General features: G+C 26.6%; 1 protein-coding gene across 1 annotated transcript; it reads left to right on the top strand.

Moving 5' to 3' along the window:
* Positions 1–696: 696 nt before the first annotated feature.
* On the top strand, positions 697–1,680 carry LOC145828778 (adiponectin receptor protein 1-like). Its single transcript, XM_082936529.1, has one exon. The coding sequence runs from the start codon at positions 697–699 to the stop codon at positions 1,678–1,680; it is 984 nt and encodes a 327-aa protein (XP_082792655.1).
* Positions 1,681–16,281: the final 14,601 nt, after the last annotated feature.

Here is a 16,281-nt window from a genome sequence, read left to right as displayed (position 1 = left end):
TTTAGAAGATATTAAGTGTTTAAATAACTTAAAGTGTGTTTATGAGTAAACGCACTAAATAAAAACATGATGCTCAAGTTAGTCACTACTACGTCATCACTTACAACAAAATGATTAATTCTATAAAATATAAATTTTCCTTGAATAGTTCACGTTGAAATTATTTAGTCAACTTTTATGTTTACAAGAAACTAGATATTGGATAATATTCCTTTAAATAAAAAATAATGTTTATTAGTTTGATTAAAACTTTCTTACAATTGTATATTTTAAATAAGCAGTTAAAAGTTTATAGACTAAATATAAAAAATAAATAAATAAAATAATGTATGAATTTGTATTAATAATGTAAGAAAGTATAAATATTTACGTACTTAAAATTAGTTTTATATTTAGTTTAAAATTTAAAATACTTTTTGTTATTTTGTAGTTTAAAACTTAAAAAACCTAATCATTTTCGATATACTTTTATTGCTTGAATGTTGTATTTCATAAGTATTTTAATCAAGAACAGTTATTATTCTTGAATTTTATTTTTTAAATTACTTTTTAAACTGTAGTTTGTTTTATATTTAATTTCATGTACAAAGCTATTTTTATTTTAATTTTTTTTATACTTTTACTTGTCATTTTTAAATCTTGTAACTCTCTTAAAATAAATAACAAAATAAACGTTTAGCCTGATTAACAAAAATAATGGCACATAAAAAATCAGAAAAGATGCAAGAAACCGACTTTCTGCTCAAAAACGACAAAACGATAGAATCGAAAACGAAAGAAGAGAAGAATCTAGACCAATGGGAACCGGTCACGTACGAAGAGCTTCCCCATTGGCTGCAGGACAACGAGTTCATCCGCAAGTGGTACCGGCCACCGCTGCCCTCAACCAAAACCTGCCTAAAGTCCATATTTAGGCTCCACAACGAGACAGGCAACATCTGGACGCATCTGGTGGCCTCGGTGATGATTTTAGTTGGCGCCATAAACTACTGGGTGGAAAACGCGGAAACGGCCACTTTCGACAAGTGCCTGGTGACGCTGGGCTGGGCGTCCGCCGTCGCGTGCTACCTGATGTCAACCCTGTACCACGCTCTGTTCTGCCACTCCGAAAGGGTGTGCGTCTTCAGCGGCGTGATGGACTACTCCGGCATCACCCTGATCATGACCTGCAACTACCTGCCCTGGGTCTATTTCCAGTTCAGGGAAAACCCCTGTTACCAGCACGCGTACATGTCGGTGATCCTGGTGGCGGGGATTTTGTGCCAGTGCGTGTTCTTCACCGGCAGGGTGGGGGGCGCGCAGTTCCGTACCACCAGGTGGTGCCTTTTCTTCTTATTGGCCCTCAGCGGCCTCGCCCCGCTGGTCCACTTGCACATAAGTCCGGGCTTCCACCTGGCCCACCTGAAGTGGTTCTACTGGCAGCTGCTGTTCAACGGCGTGGGGGGAATTTTCTACAACTTTCGGTTGCCGGAGAGGTGGTTTCCCGGCAAGTGCGACCTGTGGTGTCACAGCCACCAAGCGTTCCACGTGTGCGTGGTGGCGGCGTGGTTGTCGTTCTTCGTGGGCGTGCTGAGGGCGCAGGAGGGGAGCGCTGAGGAGGGGGAGGGCGGTTTCGGCATAGGGGGTTTTGGAGAAAACGGCGGGAACGTATCGTTGCATTTGAACGACTGGAACTTTTAATTTTTGCAATTAAAAACAATTAACTTTTTTTATAAGGTGAACTGCTTTTTATTAAGAATACACAGCAAGTTTGAATATAAGCTTGTTTTTTAAGTTTTTTTTAATTAATATTTATTGATCAGTTCAGTTATTATAGTCACTATCGGGTATGTTTTTTTTCTCTTTAAGCTATTTTTTATGTAAGTGTAACACCATTTTAAAATGTATGTAAGCGAATATGTATTTCTATTTAATTATAGTTTTTAATTTTTCACTGCCAAATAACTTTTTTTTAGCTCAACTGTTTTTAATTTTTATCTACTTATTACATGTTTAAATAAAATTTAAATGTTGTTTTTAAAATAAATTATCTTTTTATTTTTGTAATAATTTAACTTAGATGCCATAAGACTCATTTAAGATGTTAACAGTTTTTAAGTTTGTTCTAACATTTGTATAAAATTTAAAAACCTGAATAGGCAACGAAGCAAGTTTGCAATTTTTAAGAGACAGTTTTCGACTATAGAGAAAAAAATATTTATTTAAATGTTTTTGGCAAAATCAAATATTTTTTGTATCTCAAAGCTTTTTTTATATTAAGTTTATTTTGCCAATTGCTTCATCTATGCAACTTTTTCTGTTGTTGGTAAATAGTAAAATAAAATATTAATCGAAGCTTATTAAGATTTGTTTGTATAATGCATTTTAAGTTGTAAAAATGACTAATTTTGACTGGCTAAATTTGACGAATAAGTTTGAAAAATTTTAGCTGCATAAAAATTTGTACTAAGAATTATCTGTGCTTTACATTTTTAAATTGTGTAGTAAAACAAACGTATTGCAGTATTTTTAGTTTATTGATAGGTTTCAATTACTTTAAATTTTTACTTTTTGTAGTTGTTTAAAATATAACATTTATATAAATTTGTTGAAGATGTATAAAGGTTTCTAGCAAAAATAAAAACAAAAGTAAAAGATTTATCAGTTAGATTGGAGTATAAAATCAGTTTGTATTTTTATGCCTTTTTAAATGATGTTACTAATTGCTATTCGAACATATTCGCAGTTAACTAGATATTACTTTAATAAAAAATTTTAAAGCTATATACATAATAAATTAAAGTGTATAAATGTGCACCGTATTGCAAATATAAATTTTTAAGTAAACAGAAGTACAGACAACAAATATAGCCTACTTAAGTATGTTTTATTAAATCTCAAAAAAGTATTCAAAAGTCAGAATTTTTAAATGTTAAACAGAAGAAAGTTGAATAGAGTTTAAGCCAGTATCATACTTTAAAAGTTAGTTTTAAAACTACTTGTTTAAACGGCTGTCTTTAAGACTTTCAATAAAATTCTACGATTTAAAATAAATTGTTTAACTTTTTTTGAAAATAATTTTTAAAAGTCTTAAAAAAGCTGTTTGTTTTATTCTAAACCACTTATAAATAAGAGTATTTTAATCTAGGTATATTAAAAAGCTGTTAGTAAAAAAGGAAAATTTAATTTTAAACTAAACGAAAAATCTAAATGTTATTATTCGTTTAGAATAATAACAAACATTTTTAAATGATTAGAAAATCTAATTTATTAGACTTATGTAAAAAAAAAGTTTATCTTATTAAGTTGTTATACAAGCTAAAAAATTGTAATATATAAAAGACCAAGTTTAAAAAATTTATTTATAAATACTAATAGGTTGTAGTAAGACGAATAGCAGTATTTTTAATACTTTATTAAAATAAAGACATATTAATATTTAGTTAATTTTCAAAAACAGTATGCTAGACTGACATTTAAATACTATTAAAATAAAAAATTACACTCGTATCGGGAGCAAATTTTCTAAACTTTTGAATTTTTATTTCTACTTAACTCTTCAGTCTTTGTTTTGATATGCGTTATTTGTTTACTACCAGGTGGTCTGAATATCTCTAATCTGCTTTGGGCTGCGTATAAATGTATTTTACTAAATACCTACGAAAAGGTCATTATATATTTTAAAGGCAATTTAACTGGTATAAAAAATGATATAAAAATCAATTATCCTATTTATAACACTTAATCACAAAAGGTTTATATGTATATTAAAAGTTTTACTTATAGTCGTTTTATAAGACTTTTTATCGGAGAAGCAAATATTACTACAACAAGACGTTTTGTATAAGTAATATTAAGCAAACTTAAGTCTTATTATTAAAGTTAAATTAGAATGAACTCAGGTTTTTTACATCTTAAATCAAAAACATATCTCCAACTTATTTATGAAACTTTACTTAAGTTGTAAGTTATTCTCTTAAAAATTTATATCCCTGAAATTGTATATAATGATTTGGAAAGTAACATTTTATATTTATTATGTTGCTCCATAGCAACTTATACAAACTAATATTACTTGTTATACAAAACCCAAAATATATGTCTGTATCAGACTTGTTAAAATGCTAACAGTTACTATGGTAATTCAGCAATGAAGCCTATAAACTTTGGTTTGTTTTAAGTTAGTAATTTCACGCTCGAGTAAACAAAGCAGTGCTTTATAACATGTCTGGTCTGTATTATTATAGTTTTATGTATTTTAAGTTTTAAAAGCTGTATTTTTACTAATGGTCTAATTTACAGTAAAAAAATACTAGTGTAAATGTTAGTTAGTTTAATTAATAAATTTTTGAATGTGTTCAACTAAAGTGAAAATTATGTATCAGCTTTTTAGTATTACTCATTAAAATAAGCTTTTTCGCCTGTGTGAATGACTACTCTTTTCATATTTAATCAAGTTGTAAGTACTAAAAGTATAAAGTTAGAAATATATTTAATAGTATTACAATAAATTTTAATAAATCTAACTTCCAGAAACATCCTTTGATAACTTTGAATTTATTTTGAATCAACAATTAATACTTTAAGTAGATGAACGTTGACAGATTTAAATAATTTTTATATAAGTTTAGAAAGTTTTAAAATATTTAACTTTTCCTAAGTCTATGGATTCGGTGTATCACTAATTAGAATTTATAGTCAGAATTAAAAACAACTTTTTACGTTGAAGCTAATGAATGTTTACAAACATTAATTTAAAAATTAAAGGTTACGATTGTTATTAAGTAAAAATACATACATTTAAAGTTTCTAGGGACATTTTTGGCTAAAACTTCCTTATAGATAATCACATAAAATGTAAAACATTATTTTTAATTAAATAATAAAACGTGTAAAAAACTTATGGGTATAGAGGTAAGATGTTCTCACATATTTACATAGCAGTATATAATTGTTTTTTAACTATCTTACGCAATATTTTGAGGCCAGACTTCAAAAACTAACTTAGATATTTTGTTTTAAAACTCAGAAATATTTTTTATTGAGTCCTATTTGAGTACAGCTAATAATTTAGATACATTATATATCTAGTTATCAAATAACGGCTTACAAATAAAATATTCTAATGAAGCTATTATTTTTATTAGGTAACCCAAATTAACAACCTGTTAATTATGTCTGCAGGAATTTGGTAGTCGCGGGCCAAAATTTGACAAAAAACGTCTACGCAAATCTATAATTGTAATAATAAACTCAATTTTTATAAGTAAAAAATTGTATACTTCAGATAAAAATTCGTGAACAAGCTTTCATTATATACTTTTTAACAAATATTAAATATATTGCATATTTGTATAAAAGAGATGATAATATCAAATTTTGTTAACTTTGCAACAAATGAATTAAATGATTGCTTATGCTAACGAATTCAAATGAGGTTTTTAAAGGTGAATACATTGGTTGTAAATACAGTAGCCTGCCAACTAGGTACGCTTTTTGAACATAGCTAAAATGCGTACCCAAATGGCAGTGAGTAGCTAAGAAATTTTTTGTCATTATTACTTACATTAAGCCTAATACAAACATCTTAAAGGACACTAAAGATTAAAATCGACTATCAAAGCAAAATCTTTTTAATTTTATATTTCAATCATAAGTTATGAAAATTTCTAAAGCTATGTTCTTAATATTCGCGAACTTGGCTTATCTATACGCTTTTTACATTTATACGGCAATCATGGGTATATAAATGCCAAATAGCACTGTTCATTATTTTGTTCTAAGTTTAGTTCTAAGTTTTATTTTCATACGGTTTTGAGATTTATATGAGTGTTAAATGCAGTGCTCATTGTTTTAAAATTTTTACTTCTGTTTTTAATCATGGGGGATAAAAATTTAAATCATCCTGTTCGTTACTGTCGTTAAACAGTTTAACGGTAGTATGTTTGTTTTAAATATTGGACTTGATATGTAATTTTAAAATACGTAAATTTTTTCTGGTTTATTTTAATTCAATTTTTTAAATAAAATAAAATATAATTTAAGTTATAGTTTAATAAATTTGTATCAATGAATTTAGGTTTATTTTGAAAATTTCAAAGTAAAAAAAAGACATTTAATTAGCGTTTTTAGGCTAAAAGGTGCGTATAAAACTGGCAGTTAGTACCTAGGAAGTGCGTACCTAGTTGGCGTGTTATTGTATTCAAAAGTAAACAAGCTTTGAAATAGTTTCTAAAAATGTATAACTTTAGTTGCCGCTTTTAAATTCTTATAGTATATCATTTCTGTACTAAAAAAACATTGCTGGTTTTTAAGCAAGTTATTATTTGTTTATTTACATTTTAAAAGTATTTAAGAAAAATTTAAATGATTCAAAATATTAAGGATTACTAAAAAATTAAGGGAAGTTTTCTTTTCTATCTAAAATTGATTTATTGACAGAAATACGGAACTTGAAATCTTTTACAATTTATTTTTGTTGTATAGCATGTTTTGTTTTATACTTACTAAATTTTACTAAAACTTTACTAAATGTTTTTATAAGTTTACAGCAATCTTTAAACACTAATGAATAGACGAAAAACAAACAATGAATTTACTAGAAACTTCTACTTCTTTTTAAAGATAATTTTTATTAGGGTATTTTTATATATAAAATTACAAAGCTTATAAACAAGTTAGAGTACAAAAGTTTTATATTTACTACTTTATATTTTTTAAAAGTTTAAAACAAGTTTATTCAAAAAAATCATTTTCTAGGAACAAAACCTAAAAATCGAAACAGTTTTTCATATTTTCTCGTTAATATGAAATAGTTAATATTTTTATAACTACTAAGCTAACTAGTACCAATTCTAAAACATATCATAAGCTTAATAACCGAACACATAAGTTTAAACCTTTAAAATTTTCTACAGTTTTGAGTTTTGGAATTTTACTTCTTTTTTAAAAAAACATAGTATGAGTCACAACATTTATAGTACACTTCTTAGTATTTTTATGTATATAGCTAGAAAAATATATACAATGAAAGACTTAAAACAAAGATTGCTTACACTAGCTTTTTTCATCTATATACACTAACAAGAGAAATCAAAAGTTTAGTTTTGTTGCAAGTTTACTGTTTGTTGGATTTGTCAACCGGTATATTAGATGAAGGATTTAAATTAAAAAAATCTAAATTAAACAGTACGTTGACTTCTAAACTTTATTTCAGCTAAATTTTGTTTTTAAATTTAAAATGCTAAATATTCAAACCTGAAAATAGTAAGCACACTTGTCGCCATAAATATTTAATCTTAAATCAACATCAAACAATTGAACAATCATAAAACGCGCTTTAAAAGTAAGAAATACCAAAAACGTCCCAAAATATTTAATAAAATTTCATAATATGACGTCACTATCGAGCTACGACGGGCGGTGGGAGGGGAATTTCAGGCGGAAATTTCTCTAAATTGCTGTTTCTTATGTTCCGTTTCATCAGCCAGTTCCCGATCTCGCTCTCCAGCGACACCTGCGGCTTTTGTGACGTCATAGCTTACTGGGGAGGTGGTTGCTTGGCAACGGCGACCTGGGGATCATTTCTTCGGCCACCTGCATAGGAGCGACAACAGGCTGCTGATTGTACGATAACGATGTTGACGTAACAAACTTGTCGCGTTACGTTGCGTCTCTCGATGACGTCACAGTAATTCTCTTTTCTCCTTTATTCTTTCCCCCTCCACTCTTCCTTCTGGTGCAGACGCAGTTGAACAGAATGAAGAGCGTGGAGAAAATGAATTTCAAAGCGGAGGTACATCCGAGCAGAACCAGTGCTACATGTGACGTCATAATCAATTAATTACTTATTTTATAGTTTTGCACCTAATAATAGAAAATCATTAAAGACATATTGATATAAGTATATACTAAGGTTGTATAAACATCTATTTTCAGTAATATTTTATTTGTTTTGTACATATATTTAATATATTTTTAATACATTGTCATATATTACATTTTTAAGAAGCTACCTCAGCTGTCAGTTTTGATCGCGCGTAAAGTTGAAGTTTTACGTTTTTGAAGATTTATTTTTTTTTTCGCACAAAACTACGAGATTCTAACTGTCATTTACCCTACATAATACACAAATTTTTATCTATTTAAGTTGCACAATAAAAGTTAAACTTGTTAATTAAAAATAAATTAAAATGTTTTTAAGACCTTACAATGGTCATATCCTATACAGAAAAAGTAGTTTATAACAACAGATTACAGTTTTTATAAATTTTTAGATTATTTGAAACAGCGAAAGACAGATATTAAACAAAAATAAATATTTCACATTAGTTAAAAAGTTTATTTGTTTCTCTTTTCTAAACTACAACAGTAGAATAGGTAAAAGAAGTTTTGTTTGAGTTTTTTAAACTTAACTTAAAATCATAACAAAACTTACTGTACTATTAACTTTCAAACTTCCAATAAGCATTTTTGTTAAGTTAAATAGAAATTGGTAATTGTAAAAACAGACATCATTTTACGTAAATTGAAGTATATCTAAATTCAATTTTAAAGTTCAGAAAAATCATTAAGATAACTTTTATTTACTCATCATTTATGGGAAAATGAATATTTTTTTTATTAGTTGGACAATTCACTGCAAGTAAAACTAATTGCGCTCAAACTGTTAGTATAACTCTGTTGTATATTAATAATAAAAATATGCTTTCTACTAAACTTTTAAATTAACTATAATGTTTGGTACTAATCGTCTTTTTAGACATTACGTTTATTTGTTAGCTAATTATTTTTACTTAATACTTTTGCTAAAACTAAAACTGAACAAAAACACAGGTATGAAACAACAGAAAATTTATTTTACGTTACCAGTTTGTATCAATAGAAAATTACATATACTATAATACTGTTGTAAACAAACATATCTATGTTTTGAAGTTTAAAAATAAAAAAATACTACAAGTTAACATTTTTAATTTTTGATAAGTATAAATTCGAGACAATAAATCAAATGCATAGTGAAATGTTGTTAAGTTAAACTCTTTAGTCAATGAAAATTAGTTGAAAGTTTCAAAGATATTTTTGTAAGAATGTAAGTGTTTATATTCAATGTATTTGTACTTCGAAACGTCTAAAAATGTATAAGACACATATTTAACTTCGGATTACTGTATTTATACTTTAATACTAATTACACAATATACTGCTAGAATTTTTCCGAAATAAACTGAAAGAGATAAGAGAAAAACAAAAACTTAAACTTATAGCTTAAAAACATCAGTTTTGTTTGTTTTTTAAACAAATACTTAACTATTTTTATATAAATAAAAGTATTTTTGTAGTAAACGTTTTCTTTAAACCTATTATAGTACATTATGTTAAATAAAAAACAATTTTTATATTTTAACTATTTTCTTTACAATTTGTTTCGCTCAAACCGACAATCACTAGAATAGTTGAGTTTACAACAAAGGCTTGAAAACTAAACTGCAGCTTTTTAAAAATATAAGTTAGTTTTATAATATAATCTAAATAACTAAATCGACTTTTAACTAAACTAAAATTTACAGTTAATTTTCGAATATTGTTTCTTATAGTATTTTAAGTAATCTCTTAATTAAACATTAAGATTTGAAATATTAATGTACATTTTTAATAGTCCCTTTGTAAAACTTGAAACTAACTACTTTCTTATCAATTATGTAAAAATTAAATGCTTGCTATCAGTAGAAAAGATCACTGCAAGTAATACTAGCTGCGTTTAAGCTGTAGGTAAACTGTTTTTTTTTTTTTTGATAAGATACATGTATGTATTTTTTTCTGTAAATATGCAGATTAAGCTTTTAACATACCTAAAACTTAAGCCTTAACCGAATTGTTATACTTTACTTTTGGTTTTCAGCTTTCCGTTACTTGTAATAAACAACTTATTTTTTATAAAAGATTTAAATATAAAACTCTAAAAACTAACGCTCCAAACGCAAATATAAAACAACAACGAACTGATTTAAGCAAACCAGCTTCTGTTGAAAAAAAAAAGAACATTAAAATACTGTAGTAAGCAAAACCTATTGATTGGAGCTAAAAATAAAAAATCAGTTTGTATTACGCGATAAATTTATTCTTAATTTTTTCGTCAATATAGTTTTCAGAAAATAAATCATATTATGTCCTACAAATTTTCTCAGTAAATTTGTATATTTAGACCTATTAATTTTAATAAATTAAGTTTGTATTTAAAAAAAAAAAATTAGTAAAAAGCAAAATTCCATTCATAATTGACATGTTTTCAAACAGCGTCTCTTTTGTAGCAAAATCAAATAAAAAACATTTTAACTTATAATATTTTCTGAATAATGTGTTTTACCTAGCTTTTTTTTGAGTTTTTAAAACTGGTAACAGATAAAGGTTTTTATGAAAATCATAAATAAGAGGTCAATTTCTAAAACTTTTATTTTTCAATCGGTATGATTTTTTTAATGGTAGTCAGTAACTTCTAATAAAATATTTTCTAGCATTAACTCTTAGTTCATTTTTAAGTTCTTATTTTACACTCGATCATTACGTCATTTTATATCTTATAGACTTTTAAATTTATAGAATTTAAAATACTTTTATTGTAGTTTTTACTTACTGAGTTACTGATATGATAACCTTTATCAAAAAGTATTAAAAAATAAATATAATAAGATCTGTTTTGTTAATTTTTTTAATAAGCTATGCACCGGAAATAAGTTGTTTAAATGCAGCATTTTATAAAATATATTTTAAGCTTGCTAATTAGCATTGCTTAAGTAATGCCATTTTAGTATATAAATGTTATCAGTTATCAACTTGTTTATTTATAGTTATAGTTTACCAGTTTTTATTTACTTTAACAGTCACGCAACTTATACAGTTAATACACATATTCGTTTTCTACTGCTTATCTTCTGTTGTTACATGTGCATGTATTTTTTCAGAACTCAGTGAAACTGTGTGGTCAGTTTATATAGAAAAAACGTTTAATACTTCAAGTACAATTCGCGTCATATTAACAACACATAATGCTTTTAACTTTAACATTTTGTCGTTTGATTGTCAGTAATATTATTAATTAAACAAGTTAAACATAGCCCTTGTTACTCTTACAAATAATTATTCGAGGATATATCAAATTGTTGTTTACTTTGTTTAATGAAGAGAGTTAAAAGAGTCGGTTTTTTTACAGAAAGAAGAAACAAAATGTGTCAACCTATATTTATATATAAATATATATACATAGATAATAATCGGAAGATAGAAACAACAAAATTTTTGATTATTAAATTAACGAAACACATAGTTGTTGATACAATAACTAAATGTATAAACCTAAATGATCACAAGTAATAAACATTATGCAGACTTATTGCAAGTGTGCATAATTCATAAAATATATTATTTTTTCTTTGATGTTGGTATACAAAGTAATCACACAAATTGCGACTGATAAAACAAACTTACAACAGAAAAATTAAACACCGTTTTTCAAAAATTTTGTATAAAATTTCAAAAGTTTAATTTACAGTTTCAACATTAAATTACCATTTTACGTAAGCAATGAAAAATCCATTACAGAAGTAGTTGTTAAAAAGCCATATCGATCGAAAATAATTAAAATAATAAAAATATGCTTAAATTTCATTTCCTTTATTATGTTTTAAACTAAACCACAAGCACTAAACTTATTTACTTTTACAAAAATGAGTTATCATTGACTTATCGTTAAGTTTTTAATTAGTTTTCTTTGATGCTTAACATTTTCGTTTGACAAATCAAAATAAATGTACGTCAAAGCTAATAGAGTTATTAGGGTTAGATGTAGTTTTCAAATATAACGTTATATTATTGACTTAACAAATAATAGTTGCCGCATATAAAAAGAATCAATTTGATGCTATTGTCTCATTAATAATTTTGGTCAGAAAAAATTTTTAAAACTTACCGATCGTGTACAATAAATTGTAGTTTAAATTTTACTGCGTTTATTTTAACACAATTTCTATGTATACAATTTTCTATTGATGTAATCTATTCTAGGTTGACTTATCAAGTTAAGCTTATTTTGTTAAATTTTTTTGTGTCTTTTCAATTTTAGTTTTTAGATTTTTTTGTATAAGTAATTATTAAGAAGTTGTTTATTACAAGCTAATTAGCTAAAATAAATAACGTAAATAAATAAATAAAGTAAAATTAAAAAGTTAGCTGAAATTAAACAATTACGTTTTTAGCAGATTAGTTTATTGCAAACTTTTGTTTTAATTTAAAGCTTACATATGAAAAAATAAAATACAATATTTTTTATAAAAAAGTTAACATTATTTTAATTGGTTAGCTACTTTAGCTGATAAATTTTTGTATAAGATAAGTGCCAAACATTTTTTGCAGTAAAAGCTTACGAATTCTTAAAGAATAGTAATACTACAAGAAGTATTTTCTTTTAATAATTGTAGATAAGAAGTTTAAAAATTTTAAATATACTGTTTAAATATTTACTCTCAAAGAAAATAACTTTTTTTTCTTTTGAAATACGACTAAAATAATATTATACAGTACTGTTTTCATTAAATTTAATGCAATCATAACGTTTATAAACGTGTATATTTTTAAATAAATTTTTATACTAAACGTTTACTTAAAAAAAAATACTGCAGTAGCTGTTTGTATGCATAAAGTAATTTAGTTTAAAATATTTTGTTTTGAACTAAAAAGTGATCACTGATCAGTGCTTGTTAGAGGGTATTATGTTAAAGAACAAAAAAGTAAATATATTTTTTTAATTCTTTTAATGACTACTTTGAAAACTTTGATCAAACTCTAAAAAATTGAGAATTAATATTGTATTAAATACAGTTCGTAGTGCCTTTTTGTTTCTGTCATATTTTTTGATATTTTTCAAAGACCATCGTTGAAACTATAAAATTAGTTTTAAAATGCAGTAATTAAGATTTTTTAAAAGGTATTTAAAAATACGGGTAGCTGTCAAATTTACACGAGCATACAAAATTGCACGAAGAGACAAAATTGCACAAGGGCACATAATTGAACAAAGATAATTTTGCACGAGGGGACTAAATTACACGAAGACAAAATTGCACAAGGACTTTTGCACGAAGGGTCACTTTTGCACAAAGACACTTTTGCATTGGGACATTTTTGCACGGCTTGAATTTTGTTTTTATTTTTACCATACCCTTCCTTACCCTTGGTCGGTAACTTATTTTAGACTTTTATTAATTATTATTTTTAAAACACATTTTTTTTCCTATCACTGTTACCCCTAACCCTTACCCTCAGTCGGTAGTTTTTTTACCTTTTTAATTAATTTATTTTTACTTCTTCAATTTATTTTTATAATAATGATTATTTTTTTATACTATCATTGTTATCCCTAACCCTTACCCTCGTTCAGTAACTTTTTTTTTATTAGTTTATCTTTTTTTTTATATAGTTATTTTTTACTCTCGTGCAAAAATTACCTTCCGTGCAAGATTGTAACTCGTTCAAAATTGTCTTCCTTAAATTTTGTCTTCGTGCAAATTTAGTCCCCTCTTGCAGTTTAGTAACCTCGTGCAATTTTGACCCGTTCCCTAAAAATGTAGCTGTTAGTCCTATAACTTTAATTCAACTCAATTTATTTGCAGCGTATTTCAAGTTTTTTAAAAAACAGTTATTTATTACACAATTGATATGATTGTGAAATATTTAGAAGTTTGTAAGACCATAGTTTAAAAAATTAAGTTTGCTAGTTTTTCATTACAGTTTTTAAGGTTCTTGTTTTAGAACCAACAACATTAATATTTTAAAAAAACAGCTAATAAACAAATAATATGCATTATGAAAATAAAAAACTATAAACAAACTTTACAGCTTTAAAAAGGAACAAGTGAAAAGTTTAATTAACGATTACTCTGTAATAAGAGCTAAGCAAGTTTGTTTTACTTCTTAAAAAATTTAAAATCTTAAAATTAATTGAAAATCACATTGCGTTTTTGTGCAGTCTACTTACTATTCCGTGTTGTATAATGTCCTTTATTTAACTACAAAAAAGATGACACCTTGCTTTCAACAGTATAGCGTATAACAATATTAAAATTATTATTTAAAACAGTTGTTATTAAGAATAAGTGCTTTTGTAAATTGATATTGGTTTACCGATACGACACTATGTACAGCAGGCACGTATACTTATGTGTATTTCAGCTTAAAAAGACTCTGCTTTCATAGCTTTTAATGTTTAACTCCTGAGAGATAATTCTTACAAATATGTACTCTTTAGCACTTTTAGTGTCTTGAAAACTAAACGAGTTAAATACATCTATATTGTATACATTTAGCGCATTAAAGATTTGACTTGCCAAAAAGCTGCATTGCAAAATTGATTCTGATGGTAGCTGTAGCTTTTTCTTCAAAATCATACAATTTTAATGTACAAAAGTTTGCATAATTTTTTGTTATTAAATGTTTGATTTAGAAAACAATATAATTGTTTTTGATTTAAATTGTAATTTTCTTATACTTATTTTCAATGAAAGTTTTATGGGTTTACACAATGGCAACCACATAAAGAGTCATAGGGGGTGTGGAGTGAAATAAATTGCCTTGTACACAGTTATCACTTATACTTTAACATTCCATTTTTGAAGTAAATACATAACTGCATATTTTCATTTTAAACTCAATAACATTAAAGGTAGTTTAAATTGATGTGTTCCCGCCAGGACGTTATCACGCGTCATTTCAGATGTTTAAAGCTTTGCAGATTCGTAACTTTTTTGAGCTAGCTACGTCCCTGATGTACAGTAATCGGAACAAAATTGTTAAAAAATCACTGATGTTTTTGCTCTGAAATTATGATTTTCTTTTTTTCAACTGGTTTTTGATCATTTGTACTATCTTACAAGCTCCAACAAAGCAAGAATGCTTTGATTTCAATGCACAGCATCTTACTTACATTATTTTCATGGTTGGTTGCTTTTTTGTGGTATCCGTTTTTACAAACTGGAATTCTAATAGTCACTATCAGAGCTCTTATTAATCATATGAATAATAGTTCAATAATTTCGAATGAGCGTCTACATCAGGGTTTCTTAAAGTGGGTCAAGTGGCCATGAGCAGGAAAGGGGTCAAAAACTAATATTTAAGTTTAAAAACAAAGTTTTTAAGAGTTTAGAGCATGGTTTCCTAAAGTGGGCCAGATGTTAAGGGGCCAATGAGCAGTAAAGAAGCCACAGGGGAGCCATGAAGTGATAATTTAAAACTTACACTAGTTATTCTGGAGTTGATTATGAAAAGCTAAAAAAAAGATCTTAGGTTTTTTAAATGGTAGTTTTTTGAGTAATATCATTGGAGGGGCGATAACTTTTTTTATTTTTTTAAAGGGGGTCATTTGAAAGAAAGTTTGAGAAACCCTGGTCTACATAGTATGATGAATAAAATGTGTTTAACTTTTTCGTTTGCGGTAAGTAACTTTGGGCTGGTTCTAGTGCAGCTGCTTGTTATGGTTAAAGTTGTAGGATACATTGTCGATATTTTTTGTTTAACTCTAACTTAAACTGGTTCTATTTAGATTTTTCGTATGGAGACTACAAACATAGGCTATTCCCAATTTTATCAAATCTGAAAATAATGAAGACAGTAATATCAATTTTCCATACGCAAAAGCTAAACTACCTAAATTGAATAAAAAATGAGAAAATGTATAGGTTCAATGGAAATAAACATGTCAAAACAAAGGACGGGATAGAACTACAGGTAATTGGTATTGCACAACAAAATGTATTAAGAAACCTTGCACAAATTCTACAATAGAATGCTGTAGAATTGAAATCTGTAAAATAAAGCTTATTTATTCATAAGAACACACCACATAATTAAAAGGCTTGTAAATAAATTAGAAAATAACATGTGAAACAATGTAGTTAAAAATTGTGTTTATATTTCAAAGTAGTAAAACCTTAGAAACTTATATATTAAACAAGCATAAAACAAAACTTTATATTCTAAACGTTTTACTTAATAAAGTTTAAGATAATGTTTCAAAAGAACACATCTGCATTAGTGTTTTGAATTGTTTTTTTTAAATTTCAGATTCTTTAAACAAAGTTATGAAGTTTATCATTGACACAAATAAAGCACAATTTAAAATTCACAGCAGTGGTTAAAAGCTGTTTAAGTCAGTTTGTTCAACTTATCATTCACTTTGCTTGTCAAATAACATTTAACTTTAATTCTTATTTGTATTTTTTAATTAATACAACTTTTTATTTTTTATAATACTTA

The sequence above is a fragment of the Thalia democratica genome, chromosome 2 (genome assembly GCF_965202585.1).
Source record: "Thalia democratica chromosome 2, ktThaDemo2.hap1.1, whole genome shotgun sequence".
NCBI lineage: Eukaryota > Metazoa > Chordata > Thaliacea > Salpida > Salpidae > Thalia > Thalia democratica.
Note: the sequence above shows the minus strand (reverse complement) of the source record. Positions and strands in the feature narration are given on the sequence as shown.